Source organism: Alosa pseudoharengus, unplaced genomic scaffold (assembly GCF_046254945.1).
Source record: "Alosa pseudoharengus isolate Yale_2024_CS ecotype anadromous, Long Island Sound unplaced genomic scaffold, YU_APseudo_1.1 YU_APseudo_1.1_scf_3, whole genome shotgun sequence".
Taxonomy (NCBI): Eukaryota; Metazoa; Chordata; class Actinopteri; order Clupeiformes; family Clupeidae; genus Alosa; species Alosa pseudoharengus.
Genome location: NW_027468718.1, coordinates 35,633,772 through 35,651,271, shown reverse-complemented (window position 1 = coordinate 35,651,271; position 17,500 = coordinate 35,633,772). Strand labels below are relative to the sequence as shown.

Below are 17,500 nucleotides of genomic sequence, written 5' to 3'. Positions count from 1 at the left end.
ACATGCGCACACACACACACACACACACACACACACACACACACACACACAAAACAGTAATATAATAATAATAATAATAATAATAATAATAACAATAAATTCTTAATAAAAAATGAATATGCGTAATAATCATTTTATGTATGAATAACAATCATAATGATATAAAACCAATAATTCTATAATAATAACAATACTACAACAACTACTACTACTACTACTACTACTACTACTACTACTACTACTACTACTAATAATAATAATAATAATAATAATAATAAGTGGGAGGACGCTACTCCATCCCTCCGTGCCCGCCCTGCCTCCTCACCCACGAGTGTCTGGTCTGTGGCCTGTGGGAAGCGGCTCTCTTCGTCCAGCAGGGACAGCAGGCCCATGGGCTTCTGTAGGAACATGTCCAGGATGGGCCGGTTGTCCTCGTACTCCACCTGGCTGGCGTCCACTGCCTCGCTCTGGTACTCAATCTGACCCAGGTAGGCACAGGGAACAGATTCATATAAAAACAGGGGAGTGTGTGAGTATCTATCTTTCATTTTCTCTGTGAGTGTGTGTGTATGTGTGTTTGTGTGTTTGTGTGTGAGTGCATTTTTGTGTGTGTAAGTGTGTGCATAAAAAAGGAAAGGGTTAAGGGTTGTGTGTGTGTGTGTGTGTGTGTGTGTGTGTGTGTGTGTGTGTGTGTGTGAGTGCATTTTTGTGTGTGTAAGTGTGTGCATAAAAAAGGAAAGGGTTAAGGGTTGAGTGTGTGTGTTTGTGTGTGTGTATGTGTGTGTGTGCATGTCCATCCATATCCACCCATACTGATATTAAATACACAATCAAGGAGACTCTATATAAATTTTAATACCACTCAAAATTATATTTTGCTGAATGCTTTCAGTGAAAGTTCTTGCATGAAAGATGACAATGGTTGTAAATCCATATCCTACCCACTGTACAAGATTAAGGTTAAAGTGTTTGGCAGACACTTTTGCCAAATCTACTTACCACTAAATATGGTAAAGCCATCACCCCTCAAAACCTTCTGCATTTAATTTGAACAGTAAATATGGAGTCGGAAACACAAGGCAGCTGTATTAGTCCAAACACAGGCGCTGTTTTATAATTCATGATTTACAAAAGCAGGGAGGAGTGATCAAACCATGTTGTGGTAATGGATTAATTAACATATAAAATATTTTCCAGTAATAAAATGCAACAGCACTCATAGTTTATTCATGAGAGTAGCCTGACTCCCAGCTTAACCAGAGGGCACAAACAATTACATTACACTACATAATGTGTGTGTGTGTGTGTGTGTGTGTGTGTGTGTGTGTGTGTGTGTGTGTGAGTGTGTGTGTGTGTGTGTGTTGGTAGGGTGTGTATCCACAGCCAGAAAAGGAACTGACTTGTAGCCAGATCTGACAGAGATAAGGCTAAGCCCCACAAGGCAGCAGAACACCAGGTCCCAATGTATTAATGCATTCTCCCTTTTCTATCTTGTATCTTGCAAAACATGTGGTCCTCATAAGTCTATATTTATCCTATTTACTCTGTTGAGGATGTAGGCGTCGGCTTATTCACGGCACGCTCCGCATCATCTAGACTGTGTCATCTAGTTGCTCCTCACGTCATCTAGCTGCCAGTCTTGGTCTTTTTTTTACTTTTTTCTCTTCTGAGGTCAAATTGTATCTGTGTGTCTTGAGAAGAATAAATGTGTACTTTTATGCAAGTGTTGTCCAGTTCATTTTATTCTACACGTTGTTGTTTTTGTTTGATCCAGCACCTTAAAGTTTTGTTTTCTTTCTTTTTTTTAATGAAGTGCAGTTGCTTGCTTTTGTTTGATCTTGTTCATGTCTTGCAACTTCAGAGCCAGAACTTACTGTCTGGATCAAAACTAAATAACAAACACTAGTGGTCTACGTGCCTAGCAGTAACTGTACCTGAAGTATGTCTCCCCCCCCCCTCCCCCCAACTTTTTAGGCAGTTCATTAGGCAGAATCAATATTATTGCACTTAATGCAACAAAATGAAATTCCTTAATTTTCTGTGAAGTAAACTGAATAGAATAGTCGGTGGCTGAGATTAAGACGACGCTCTCGCTAAGATTAGCTCTACCTAAATCTAGCGCACCACTGACAGAAAACCCACCTGTACATCACTCCAGAACAATCTCTACGCATCACACGCTCGGAGACGTTCAACAGATAAACGTCACTTCTGTCATCACCAACACACTGCCATTGTACGCTTTCCCCCGAGCCACACTCAGCGATCCCCGAGAGCTTCTAGCACCCTCTTCTGTGTCGTATAACGACTGTGGGACGTGGTGAACGTGAACGTGCTGCTTGCACAAATCAAGGATCAGACGCGCCGCTAATCCTTCGCTCGACTCCGACAGCCATTAAGAAGAGTGAGTGGCTCTGGGAGAGCACATCTTCATTTAAAGGCCCTTAAGACAGAGCACCGATAATCAAAGCACTACTGTAGAGCGCAGTGCAGTGCTTGGTGGTTAAACACGATGCTGGAATTGATTGACGAAAAGATCATACAAATAATTAAGGATAATATAACTTGTGTTTCCTTAATAACAAATTAAATGGTAAAAAAAATTTTACACACACACACACACACATACCACACACACACATACACACACACACACACACACAGCAAGATGTGTAGTGCTGCACTGTCAGGCCTCTCTCACCTGCTCCAGAGCGAAGATGTGCTGATTGAAGTAGAACTGAATCTGCTCGTTGGCGATGTTGATGCAGAGCTGCTCGAAGGAGTTCTTCTTGAAGTTCTCGAAGCCGAAAATGTCCAGGATGCCCACGTTCATCCCGCTTTCTGCAGCACTGGACAGAAATGGACACACCACAGCAGGATGAGAGGAGCAGTTTATACGTGCAATGTCTTACAATACATCAGTCTCTCTCATCAAGATATTTCCAACCTGGATTTCAAAATAAACGTCAATATCAACTCGAAAGCTCAACCTACAAATGAAATTACATGGATTTGAATGAACCTAAATGATAAGGCATAGGTAGATGCCATTGTTTTAATGTAATTGAATTCAAATCTACTACATACTGTACTATATATCAGTGCACCTCTTCAGACGGGTATGGTATGGACACTGTAATCTCAAACACATATCCCAGGACTAAAACCATTTAAATAAATGTCATGGAGAATCATGAAGCGATTCAAATGGTCACATAAATCTTCCATTTGCAACAATTTTTCTCTTCAAACACCAATGGTAAAGTTATTGTATCGGGGGAAAAAACAGAAAACTAACAAAAAAAAAAAGAGGAAACTTCTAGCCCCTCCCACCTCTATCTTGAGAGCTACTGCCTGCTGGATCTGAAGCGGAAGGTCACCTTGAGTCTTGGTTAACAGGTGATTAGTGGCAATAAGTGCAAGTTTGCAATAGATTGAACTGGCCAGAAAGAGAAAGAGAAAGAGAGAACCTACTGACGGTTCCCTGACAGTCCGAATGATGATTTCAAAAGGGAATGATCTGGATCAATGCGCAGCCCTCTCTCCATCTCTCTGAAGTCTTCTTAATCATCACAAGGAATAGTATTTTTCTTTATGCAACTCCCCATCAAACATTTATAGAACCCCTTTTTTCTACTGTTGGCTCACTGCATTAGCATTCCTCAATGGGACTGGGAGCCTGAGCCTGGTTAGCAGCAGAGGTCACCGTGGTTTGGCGTTGAAACGTGGATGTGTGTGTGTGTATGTGTGTGTGTGTGTGTGTGTGTGTGTGTGTGAGTGTGCATATGTATGTGTGTGTGTATGTATGTGTATGTTCGTGCGCGCATATGTGTGTGTGTGTGTGTGAATGTCTCTGTCATTCTGTCTGACTGCCTGTGTGTGTCTGTGTGTGTGTGTGTGTGTGTGTGTGTGTGTGTGTGTGTGTGTGTGTGTGTGTGTGTGTGTGTGTGTGTGTGTGTGTGTGTGTGTGTGTGTGTGTGTGTGTGTGTGTGTGTGCGCGTGTGTGTGTATGTGTGTCTTTGTGTGTGTGTGTATGTATGGGTGTGTGTTTGTGTGTGTGCGCGTGCATGCATGTGTGTGTGAATGTCTGTTATTTTGACTGTCTGTCTGACTGCCTGTGTGTGTGTGTGTGTGTGTGTGTGTGTGTGTGTGTGTGTGTGTGTGTGTGTGTGTCTGTGTGTGTGGTTGTGTGTGCACGCGCATGCATAGGTATGTGTGTGTGTATGTATGTGTGTGTGCGTGCGTGTGAAAGTCTCTGTCATTCTGTCTGTCTCTGTCTGACTGTGTGTGTGTGTGTGTGTGTTAATCACTCCAGAGACTAGACTAATGAAAGCTTGTCTGACACAGAGATCAATCCACAATAGAGCTGTGTGAGTAAGTGCACAAAATGAAACCCATTCAGAAGAGATTTCCTAACGAGTCACGCGGTAGCTGAGGAGATCATTCTTTAAGAGTCTGAGTTAAACACAAACTGCTATTACAGTATTACAGCAGAGGAGTTGTGAACCATGAATCATGACTCGTGAGTCGTGAATCGAGAATCAAACACAAACACAAACACATAGTTTCTTTGGCTTTATGAGCACAATGCCAAACAAGCTAAAAGAACAGGGAACAGCTCCAGTGTTTCCTGTAACTCTACTGATTGGCCAACAACCAGGATGTCCTGACCCAGACAACCAATCGTGTGATGAACTTGTCTGCCTGACAGCCATGCTGTCCAATCCTTGGCTCTCACCAGATGTTGGTGTCGGGCTGGAGCAGGGTGTTGATGCGGTTGACGATCCAGCTGAAGAGGCGTCCGTAGAGGGCCTTGGACATGGCGTCGCGCACGTCGGTGGCCTTGTCCACCGTGTTCGTGCGGATGATGGTCTCGCCGCGCGTCACCACGCAGTGGGACGTCAGAGCTTCCTGCAGCTCTTCCGATCCGATGCTCAGGAGATCGGCAGCTAAGGAACCACACACACACAAACACACACACACAATTAAGGACACAAGATATATAACTACAACCACCATTTATATATAACCATAAATGACACAAGGCACATGCACACACACACACAGTATTATACATGTGTTTATGATAATGTGCATGTCTTCTCATGTGTGCCTTTTATAATAAAAGGCACACATGAGCGTGTGTGTTTCTCTGTCTGCGTGTGTGTCTGTGTCTGTGTGTGTGTGTCTGTGTGTGTGTGTGTGTGTGTGTGTGTGTGTGTGTGTGTGTGTGTGTCTGTGTCTGTGTGTGTGTGTGTGTGTGTGTGTGTGTGTCACCATTGTCCAGAGCTTCTGAGTTGGGCACTTGGCTCTTGTCTGTCTGGTGCTGGGAGGTGATGGAGGTGAACTGGATGTTGCCCGTGTTCATGATGGCAGACAGGATCCTGTGCACCGAGTTCACCTCCTGCAGGACGCATACACATAGACACCACCAAATGGATTAATCACCATCCTCCTTCTTTTTCCTCCCTTTCCTCTTCCTCTTCATCATCCTCCTCCTCCTCCTCCTACTCATCCTCCTCCTCCTCATCATCCTTTTCTGTTTTTCCCCTCTAAGATCATATCCTTGACTATCAGTACAACACATAAATAGTATTCATGAAAATGCCTGATATCATTTTACATTATATGATTTAAATCTTAGATGATATCATATTATATTTACATTTATTCATTTCGCAGATGGTTTTTCCAAAGCGACTTACACTATATTAAAGGGACATTGTTACATTAACCCTGGAGCAGCGCGGGGTTAAGTGCCTTGATCAAGGGGCACAACGGTGGAAGACTCACAACTTTTTTGGCTACTGCATGCTAGCCCAGCTCCTTAGCCACTATGCTACCACCGCCCCATAAGCCATGTCTCACTGAGCTATTCTAGTTCTTATCTAGTGATACAGTTACTTATTATGGAACATATGGACCAAATAGAAAGTATAATGGTGATGAATGTAAAAGTATCACAATACACTATTCAAACATCACGTAAAACAAAACTACTAATGCATAGGGACACGGCTTCCATACCTCTTCAGTGAACCCTATGATCCTGAAGCAGTCCTGGATGGCATCAAACTGCTCCTTGTAGAGTTTGCTGGAGATGATGTCCTGCATCACCTTCCCATTCTGACTGCCAATGTACCTGCACATTAACACCCAGTCAATCAATCAATCAACCAATCAGTCAACTGATCAATCAATCAATCAATTTTCAATCAACCAATCAGGCTTGTTCAAATTCAATGAATTAAATGTCATTTTTGAGCAGATATCAACAATTCTTTTTCACTCTTATTATGACCGCCGCGCAGCGAAGCGGCGGTCATATAGGTTTAGTCAGATTTTTTTTTTTTTTTTTGTTTTTTTTTTTTTTCTTTTTCGCATGTCCAAATTTCTGTCAATGATTCCCGGGACACTGAAAGACCGGGGTAGACGAAACTTGGTGGGCATGTAACCCCATATGGATAGCATGGAACCATCGTTTTTCGTTTTGATCTGTAGCCCCCCCGCTGGACTGCACCCCCCGAAAGGAGGGTAGGGCAGACACAGTTTTCTGTGAATATCTCGAGAACCGTAAGGTTTAGGAGGACCATTTTTTTTTTGTATGTTGATCTCAAGGGGCCATGTCAACCCATTCCATAACCACTCATTTCATGTATAGCGCCACCTAGTTAAACACAAAAAAGTAAAAATGAGGTGTTGTAATCGCAGGTATCTGTGACCTAACATAGTCAAAACTGCACGAAATTGGAAGTGTAGGATCATTATGACACCCTCTGAATGCACGCCAAGTTTCGTGGAATTCCGTTCATGGGGGGCCACACAATAAATTAATTTATGTTACTATACACCAACTGGCCTGTAGGTGGCCGGAGACAGTTTTCTGTGAATATCTCGAGAACCGTAGGGCCTAGGAGGTCCACTTTTTTTTTGTATGTTGATCTCAAGGGGCCATGTCAACCCATCCCATTACCACTTATTTCATGTATAGCGCCACCTAGTTAAAAATTAAAAAGCAAAAAATTAGGTGTTTTCATCACAATATCTCTGGCTGACATGGTCAAAACTGCACGAAATTGAAAGTGTAGGATCATTATGACACCCTCCGAATGCATGCCAAGTTTTGTGTACTTTCGTTCATGGGGGGCCTTACAATAAAACAATTTATGTGTACATTTAGTGACGTACACCAACAAGGATTCCCGGGACACTGAAAGACCGGGGTACACAAAACTTGGTGGGCATGTACCCCCACATGGATAGCATGGAACTGTCATTTTTCGTTTTGATCTGTAGCCCCCCCGCTGGACTGCACCCCCCGAAAGGAGGGTAGGGCAGACACAGTTTTCTGTGAATATCTCGAGAACCGTAAGGTTTAGGAGGACCATTTTTTTTTTGTATGTTGATCTCAAGGGGCCATGTCAACCCATTCCATAACCACTCATTTCATGTATAGCGCCACCTAGTTAAACACAAAAAAGTAAAAATGAGGTGTTGTAATCGCAGGTATCTGTGACCTAACATAGTCAAAACTGCACGAAATTGGAAGTGTAGGATCATTATGACACCCTCTGAATGCACGCCAAGTTTCGTGGAATTCCGTTCATGGGGGGCCACACAATAAATTAATTTATGTTACTATACACCAACTGGCCTGTAGGTGGCCGGAGACAGTTTTCTGTGAATATCTCGAGAACCGTAGGGCCTAGGAGGTCCACCTTTTTTTTGTATGTTGATCTCAAGGGGCCATGTCAACCCATCCCATTACCACTTATTTCATGTATAGCGCCACCTAGTTAAAAATTAAAAAGCAAAAAATTAGGTGTTTTCATCACAATATCTCTGGCTGACATGGTCAAAACTGCACGAAATTGAAAGTGTAGGATCATTATGACACCCTCCGAATGCATGCCAAGTTTTGTGTACTTTCGTTCATGGGGGGCCTTACAATAAAACAATTTATGTGTACATTTAGTGACGTACACCAACAAGGATTCCCGGGACACTGAAAGACCGGGGTACACAAAACTTGGTGGGCATGTACCCCCACATGGATAGCATGGAACTGTCATTTTTCGTTTTGATCTGTAGCCCCCCCGCTGGACTGGACCCCCCGAAAGGAGGGTAGGCCAGACACAGTTCTCTGTGAATATCTTGAGAACTGTAGGGCCTAGGATGACCATTTTTTCCGTATATTTGCCTCCAGGGGTCATGTTAGCCCAGTTCATGTGCACACATGTGCACAAACAGATACACACACACACACACATTCACAGTAATCATGACACATACTCACACAGTAGACATATGTACGCTTCCATGCACAGGCACATACGCAAGCACGCACACACACACACACACACACACACACACACACACACACACACACACACACACACACACACACACACACACCCACACACATAACATAAACATAACACAAACAATCAAGAATTTCTCATAATTATGAACAGGCAAGATGGAGGTGGGGTTGTATAAAATGAATTTTACATGTGAAATCTATGAACTAATCATGTTTTGGTACTTGTTGTCTAGCAGATACCAGTGAGAATTGAGTGTGGATAATGCAATTTAGTGAGACAGTTAGAATCATATAGGCCTTTCAGCGTGATTTCTTTTTGTGGAAAAAATGTGCTGGACTGGGCGGCGGTCATATTTTGTACCGCTCTGCGGTACATCTAGTTATTAACATTTCAAGAACCGTCATTTGGTTGTGGGGGAGTTCTGTGCTCTCCGATGCCCCTGAGGTTGTGTGTGTGTGTGTGTGTGTTGGGTGTACATTGCAGTGCAGTAACACACACACCTTGGTGGTGTTTTGTCTGGGAGTCTGTACTTCTTCAGTTTCTCCTGATGGTACAGGCCAGCATAGATGTAGTAGAATATATGGAAGTTCTTCTCTCCTCTGTTAAAAATAAAACAAACACATTATCTCATTCATCATGTGCCTGTTCAGGACATTCATCTTCACTAAGCTCATTTTCTTTTTTCAAGGGTAAAACGTCCAATGCCAACTGCATAGTTTAAGCAGTGAGTATTTAATGTTAAGTGTCATCATGCATAATGCATAGTTTAAGCAGTGGGTATTTAATGTTAAGTATCATCATGCATCATGCGGGTATTTAATGTTAAGTATCATCATGTTTACCTAACACCAAATCATATTATAGGAGTAGTATTATATTTTGTATGATCACTTTATCAAATCTATGTAGAGTTTCGCTGAGTACCTAAATATCATGCTGTGTTGAGTCAAAAAAAAAAAAAAACTACGAGGGGCCAAATTGAATTACTTTTTAACAAAATGTTTCATGTTATTCATTAAAAACTGATGGCAGTAATAGAATGAGGTTAAATAAGGACATTACACAGTGTTTACGGAGACAATAATAGAAATGTCCAGAAAGAACATGGTCTAATTCTGGTCCTTGCCCAGGAACAAGTGCAGCACTGATCAGGTGAACAGCCTGATAACACTCTCACACATGTCAACAGTGCTCTCTAATCAGCGGACCTGGCCGAGGTTTGCTGTTTTGAAACTCAGCAACCCCTCCCTCTCCTGTTTCTCCTAAACACACACACATGCATGCCGTCTCAGCTAGGAGACATGATTAGATGATTAAATGGCCGGTTAGACATGGCACTTTTAATGACATTTATTCAGAACTTTTGCACACAATTGCAGTTCTACCTCTCTGAGTTCTAAAAGCAATGCTTATGAGTCATGCTGAACGTGCTTGTGATGGTTAGGTGCTTTAGGGAGAAGAGTGTGAGGGTTATGGATGCACCATCATAAGAGACAATTAAACAAATAACAATGAACAATCTTCAAAATCAATGCAGATACGTTGTAATGAAAATGTATGGGACTTAAGTGTAGTGCTCTACAAAATGTCAACTTTTAAAACTTTTTTTCATTTTTGTTTACCCCCGAGTTACCACTAACTCAAGGTTGCTGTGCCACCTGAAATGCATTAGGAATGCACATTTGTTAGTTGAAAGGGTCCATAGAACAGGGTGACATAAGGACACATAGACTCCACCTGTCCTGCACGATGAGTAACAGATTTGGACTTCCCACAACACTGATATCTAATCAGTGTCCTTGGATTTAATTTAACCCCAAGATGTGATTATATTTCTCGCATAATGAGCAACTGAGGCATATAAAAGATGGTGTCTCAGGAGGGACACTCACAAACTTCCACTACTACTACTACTGCTGCTACAACTCCTCATCCTCCTCCTCTTTCTACCATTACAACTAGTACCACTACCACTAGTGCTGTGTCATACAGAAAGAGTGCTCTTAAAGATTCAATTTTAATTTCTATTTAATATCACTTAAAGAGCGCCAAAACATTACACATGTCTCATGGCGCTTTACAGAGTGTTAAAACATTCAGAGAGAGCCCATGAGATGATAATGTAGTGAGAAATTCCAGAGTGTATGTACTTTAACATTCATTTTAATCATCACCCCAGCCTTTGATCATGCCAAACCTTTTGTCAACCAAACTGTTCTTGTGACCTTTGTCAATCAAATGCTCACATGACCCATTGTAACCACATGAGGACACATGACGACAATTAATCATTTGATGATGAGTCCTTTCCTCTTGACACAATCAAAGAAGGTGGGCTACGCTTTAAATGCAGAGGGAAGACACTGCTCTGGAGGTTCAGTTGGCCACCGCCATAAGCGGTGAGCTATGCTGGCCTCCGAGCTCATATGCTGGCCTCCGAGCTCGTAGTTCTAACACCATTGTTAACCAATAAATGTTTCACCATGTTCTCAGTTTTCAAACCTGCCTCTGTCTGCTTGCACTCAATTTTTCTTACAACAATGAGGGCCGTCATCACACTGCTGGTGCTGCTGTTCTCCATGTGTGGAGCTCAGACTCAGAGCACCCAGACTGAAGTTCAGACAGAGAGCCAGAGCACTGGGGCTGCTGCTGCTGCTGTGGTCACTACCCAGCTGGACGTCTCTGCTGAGCTCAGGGAACTCAGAGACATGGTGGTGGAGCTGAGAGTAACTCTGAGTTTCACTCAGGATGAACTACAGAACACCATAACTGAAAATGATGCCCAAGACACTGAGCTAACAGCTGTGAAGACTGAAATGATGAACCTGATCAAGGCAAGTGCAGCACAAGATGCAGAGCTGGCAGTGATGAAAGAAAGACTGGTGGCCAGTGAGACTAAAGTGGAGGCTCTGGACAGGGTGAATTCAGCACAAGAGACAGAGCTGGCTACTATGAAGACTGAGCTGGCCGTGCTGAAGACTGAGCTGACTGCTATGAAGACCAGACTGGCTGCTAGTGAAACTGAAGTGGTGAATCTGAGGAAAGAAACTGCAGCACAGACAGCTGATCTGAGGTCAGTTACTGAGAGACTGGCTGCCACTGAGACTGACATGGAGCATGTAAAGAAAGACACTGCAGCACAACACACAGATCTGACCACTATGAAGACTGAAGTGATGAACCTGAAGATAGAAAATGCAGCACAACACACAGACCTGACTACTATGAAGACTGAAGTGATGAACCTGATCAAGGCAAATGTGGAACAAGAGGCCAGAATGTCTGCAAGTGAGACTGAGGTGGAGAACCTGAAGATGGAAACTGCAGCACAAGAGGCAGAGCTGACAGCAGTGAACACCAGACTGACAGCTACTGAGACTGAAGTAGTGAATCTGGAGAAAGAGATCACAGAACAACCCAAGGTGGCATTCTCAGCAGGTCTGACTGACTCAGGATACATAGAGGCTGGGAACACCGATTTGAACTTGGTCTTCACTAAAATCATCACCAATGTTGGACAGGCCTACAGCAGCACAACAGGCTTCTTCACAGCTCCAGTGAGGGGAGTCTACTACTTCAGATTTACTATCATGGATACACTAAACTCACGCACAATGGCGATCACAATATATATGAACGAAGAGCTAGTCATGTATTTGTCAGAGTATGATAATAATGAACAACATTCCTATGTGTCCAGTGGTGTGACTCTGCAGCTGGAGGTGGGAGATGTAGTTAACATGCGACTCCCTGCAGGCTACAGGCTCTTTAGTACCTCTGATAATTACAGCACCTTCAGTGGCTTCCTGCTCTTTCCTCTCTGAAGGGAACACACGGCCCAACTGCTTACGTTGTCAATTAAATAATCAATAAAGGAAAACGAGCAAATAAACAACTTTCAAGTGATCAAGTGTGTGAGTGCATGTTTACATTATTCCACATAAAGAAATCCATGTATTCTAAATACAGACATTGTTTCAAGACAATTAATCCAGCAAGGGTCATTAAGCCATTTCGGATTAATTATATTCCATCTGGATAACTGTTTTCATGTGAATATAGCAATATCATACAATAGTTCCTGTTCTTCAACTCTCATTAGCACTCACAACACACACACACACACACACACACACACACACACACACACACACACACACACACACACACACATACGCGCACACACACACACACACATGCCTTACATGATGGCCAACAGGTTTGTACTTTCCCACAACACTGATAACTGATAACTGATATGTTCTGGAAATAAAAACACTATAAGTCCAAATTTAATATGTCCCTATTTCACCCACAAAAATTGATGAAACGTCTTAGAACAATCACTAACTAACATATAAAAAGGGGATGTCTAAAGAGAGAGTTTCACACTTGTACTACTACTACTACTACTACTACTACTACTACTACTACTACTACTGCTACTACTACTACTACTGCTACTACTACTACTACTACTACTACTACTACTACTACTACTACTACTACTACAACTGTATTTAAGAGAAACATACAGGTCTTAAAGATGAGGGCCGTCATCACACTGCTGGTGCTGCTGTTCTCCATGTGTGGAGCTCAGACTCAGAGCACCCAGACTGCAGTTCAGACAGAGAGCCAGAGCACTGGGGCTGCTGCTGCTGCTGTGGTCACTACCCAGCTGGACGTTTCTGCTGAGCTCAGGAAACTCAGAGACATGGTGGTGGAGCTGAGAGTGCTGCTGACTGTCACCCAGAATGAGCTACAGAACACCAAGGCTGAGCTGAGCAAAATGGAGTCTGAAAATAAAGATGTCATGACAGAGGTGGCTGTTCTGAAGATCAGACTGGCTGCCAGTGAGACTGAAGTGGTGAATCTGAGGAAGGAAACTGCAGCTGATTTGAGGTCAGTTACTGAGAGACTGGTCGCCACTGAGACTGACATGGAGCATGTGAAGAAAGACACTGCAGCACAACACACAGACATGACCACTATGAAGACTGAAGTGATGAACCTGACAATAGAAAATGCAGCCCAAGAGACCAGACTGTCTGCATGTAAAACTGATGTGCTCAACCTTACGATGGAAAGTTCATCACAAGACGCAGAGCTGGACACAGTGAAGACCAGACTGGCAGCCACTGAGACTGAATTAGAGAATCTGGAGAAAGAGATTTCAGAGCAACCCAAGGTGGCATTCTCAGCAGGTCTTGCTGACGAAGGGTACATACAGTCTGGGAATGCTGTGTTGAACTTGGTCTTCAATAGAATAATTACAAATGTTGGACAGGCCTACAGCAGCACAACAGGCTTCTTCACAGCTCCAGTCAGGGGAGTCTACTACTTCAGATTCACTGTCCTGGATGTACTAACCTCACACTGGTTGACTATCAGGTTGTATAAGAATGGAGAGTGGGTTGTGGATTTAACAGAGTATGAAAATGATGGACAAATATCCTATCTGTCCAGTGGTGTGACTCTTCAGCTGGAGGTGGGAGATGTTGTTAACTTGCGAATCCCTGAAGGCAGAAGGATCTATGAAGACGCTTACAAACGCAACACATTCAGTGGTTTCCTGCTCTTTCCTCTCTGAATGAACCAAACTGCTGAACATGATGGTGACAAACGATGAATAAAGCACTAATCATGAGTATATAAAACATTTTAAAGCTGATGTTTTGCTGAATAATCATTTGACAAAGTGTTAAAAACTGTCTACCTTTACATGCGTCCCCGAAGGAAAGACACTGACTTTACAAATTGAGAGTTTTCATTGTACAGCTGCCATGGTATTCATTATTAGGTGTCAAATTTTATGGTTTACACTTACAGGCCTTGCTTGGCATGAAGGCAAGATCAGTTCATCTTTAGCTATGTTCTTCTTTTTGCAATGGAGCAAGTTTGGAGTGTGACTAAGTGTAGAGTAAAAATAGATAGGCTACTAATTCAGAGCTCTCTTTCTATAGAAAGCTTTTGGTAACCAGACTCTCGCCAGATGAATTTCATTCCGCCTAGCTCCACTGGGATCAATTCATTGGAGTGGTGCTTCAGAAGGCTGGGCCTAATCAAAATATGCTTGCATATGATTGGATAAGCCACTTGTCTGTCATCTATTGACATGCTACTTCAACCACTCACATCGAAGCCAACCCGTGACGCTGAGAACAGTCTCGCAGTCGCTTCTACGCTACGTCACATCTATGAAACTCCCGCCCTGCGTCCTGATTGGCTCTACCATACAATCTGGTGCCGAAATCACTCTCAACGGAACCGATCCCAGATGGATGTGAGTGGAGCTAGGCGGAGCTAGGCGGAAGGAAATTCATCTGGTGAGAGTCAGGTTATGCTTTTGGTGCATTCCCTCCATATTGTATCAGAGTAATGTTTATAGTTTGTTGCAAAGATGCAAACTTAGTTTTTGCACCTCTCAACTGTTGAACACAGAGAGCAAATCTTCTTTAGTCATGCTTTAAAATCTAATTCAATTTAAAAAGTTCAGTTGAATTAAATCTGATGCAGTAAGACCTCCCTGCCTCAGGGGGGCTCCACTCACGCTGCTTGTTTGATGACTCGGGACTTCTCCAGCAGGTACTCGGAGATCTTGGCGCCCATGACGGCGCCGGTGGGGGTGAACTTCATCTCCAGGTACTTGCCGAAGCGGCTGGAGTTATCGTTGATGGCAGTGCAGGCGTTCCCAAAGGCCTCCAGCAGAGGGTTCACCTGGAGGATCTTCTCCCGCAGTGTGCGGTTGTTGGCCTGTCACAGATATACAAACAAGCAAACAAATAAACAAACAGATGAACAACATTTCTGAATAACAACATGAATGTGAATATGATCTTTTCATACAATATAGTTGTATGCATACAGACAAACAAACAAATGAACACAATGTTAAGATCATGTAAACACAATTATGATCTGTTCTTGACTGTTTGCAGCACAACTCTCAGAGTAAAAAGTGGCTAAACATTGTTTTTGACCATTGTAAACTACAGCATAGTAGACTGATGTGTTGTTCTGGCATTGACGTCTGTTATGCTTGTAGTACAAAGCAGGGTCAGTGAAAACAGTGAAAATATTGGCACGTAGACTTTCAGTCCTCAATAACAAACCATCAGTTTAGCTGCCTTCCGCCTCTCCATCCATTATTCCAGCGATTTCACTATCAAAGCTTAATAAAGCAGAACCGCGTTTATTTGTTCTGATCTGAAGAGCTCCATCCTGTGCCACAGCAGCAGGGCCACATTTCTCCTTGTGTGTACAGTATGTGTGTGTGTGTGTGTGTGCATCAACTCCATTATGGGATTTGGATAAGAGCCTGCAGGCCGCAGGCCTATGACCAGTATGAATCATGCGTAAGTGGAAATGATTTACCTTTCCTAGAAAGGTGAGGTGCTGGACGATCAAGTGGGCACTCTCTGTCTTCCCTGCCCCACTCTCCCCACTGATGATGATGCACTAAACCATGGAAACAAACAACAACAATAACAACATCAATATCAACAACAACAGATAACACATATAATTCTGAGAGCATGACGATAGTGAGCAGCAGTAGCTTCACCACCAGACAATTCATTAGTTGCACGAAAGGCTCTCGGTGAGCTTGTTAATTTCCAGTGGAGCCAGGTGTGTTTGAACCTGCCGCTATTCTGAACGTAATTAGTGTCTACACAGACCCGGTTGGGCACCTAGTGAATCAGCATGTTACGATAAAGGACATATAGACACTAATTACATTTGTCTGACGCATTTTTACATTCAGTATAGCGGCAGATTCAAACACACCTGGCTCCACAGGAAACAAACAAGCCCACCGAGAGCCTTTCATGCAACTAGTCCATTGGTCAGCTCGGGTTTGATTTCTGAACACGTTGTTTGCAGGTCTATATTGCTTTAGAAAAAAATCATCTGCTCAATGCAGGGCAACTTTAACTTTAACTTTGAAAGTCTGATCCAAAGTGTCATGCAATCAAGCCATCTAATGTATCAGCTTACATTACTCTGTCTGTTTATAGACCTTTTTTTGTTGTCTGCTTATATAACCCTAAAGTTATTTACTGAAATACAACCTGGATTTAATTCAACTCATATATTCAACAAATATATTTTACCATTATATTTTTGACAAAAGGAAGTGATGATTCAGCATTAAAAACAGTGATTAGCCAGCATTTCCAATAAGGACAAGAGTTAGAAATTGCAGTTTATGAATGGTTTATTTGTGCAGTATTGAGGAAGCATAATATGTGTCCCCCTCGGAGAGTGAAGAGCAGAAAGCCACTGAAGGTGCTGTAGTTTTCAACACTATTGTACAGTCTGTGGCCTGCAGAGATGAGCAAGTTAACTTTTTACAAATTACACATATACTGGACCAGCATGACTTGTCTCAACACAATCAGACATATAGAAATGTCTATAAAATAATTTTGAATTAACTTAAAAATTAGATTGTATCACTATTAGATATGTGATCCTCATGACCTCATTAAACCCAAACAAAGACACATGACAGAGATGAGGGATGCTTATGTTTATTTATCACTAATCTGCATCATGTTGAGCAGTGTGTTACACTCAGAGAGGAAAGAGCAGGAAGCCACTGAAGATGCTGTTGTTATCACAATTATCATACAGCCTGTGGCCTGCAGGGAGTCGCATGTTAACTTCATCTCCCACCTCCAGCTGCAGAGTCGCACCACTGGACAGATAGGTCCAATGTCCATCAGTATCACGCTCATACAAAAACATGATCTGCTGACTATTCTTAAACATTTTTATCTTCATGTTGCGTGTGGATAGGAAATCCATGACTGTGAATCTGAAGTAGTAGACTCCCCTGACTGGAGCTGTGAAGAAGCCTGTTGTGCTGTTGTAGGCCTGTCCAACATTGGTGATGATTTTAGTGAAGACCAAGTTCAAGTCGTCAGACTCCTCAGCCTCAATGTATCCTGAGTTGGTCAGACCTGCTGAGAATGCCACCTTGGGTTGCTCTGTGATCTCTTTCTCCAGATTCACTACTTCAGTCTCAGTGGCTGTCAGGCTGGTCTTCACTGCTGTCAGCTCTGCCTCTTGTACTGCCGTTTCCATCTTCAGGTTCATCACTTCCGTCTTCATAGTGGTCAGGTCTGTGTGTTGTGCTGCAGTGTCTTTCTTCACATGCTCAATGTCAGTCT

The 17,500-nt window shown here is 42.8% G+C and overlaps 1 protein-coding gene across 1 annotated transcript in view; it reads right to left on the bottom strand.

Annotated features, from left to right (window-relative positions):
* Positions 1-17,500, bottom strand: part of myo3b (myosin IIIB) — a 139,738-nt gene that overhangs the window by 69,146 nt on the left and 53,092 nt on the right. The window contains exons 12-19 of the mRNA XM_076262849.1: positions 15,699-15,782; positions 14,875-15,077; positions 8,825-8,923; positions 6,028-6,142; positions 5,278-5,404; positions 4,739-4,949; positions 2,702-2,849; positions 326-479 (exon numbers count right to left, since the gene is read on the bottom strand). Coding sequence (XP_076118964.1) covers positions 326-479; positions 2,702-2,849; positions 4,739-4,949; positions 5,278-5,404; positions 6,028-6,142; positions 8,825-8,923; positions 14,875-15,077; positions 15,699-15,782 — 1,141 coding nt within the window. The remainder of the gene's footprint in view (positions 1-325; positions 480-2,701; positions 2,850-4,738; positions 4,950-5,277; positions 5,405-6,027; positions 6,143-8,824; positions 8,924-14,874; positions 15,078-15,698; positions 15,783-17,500) is intronic.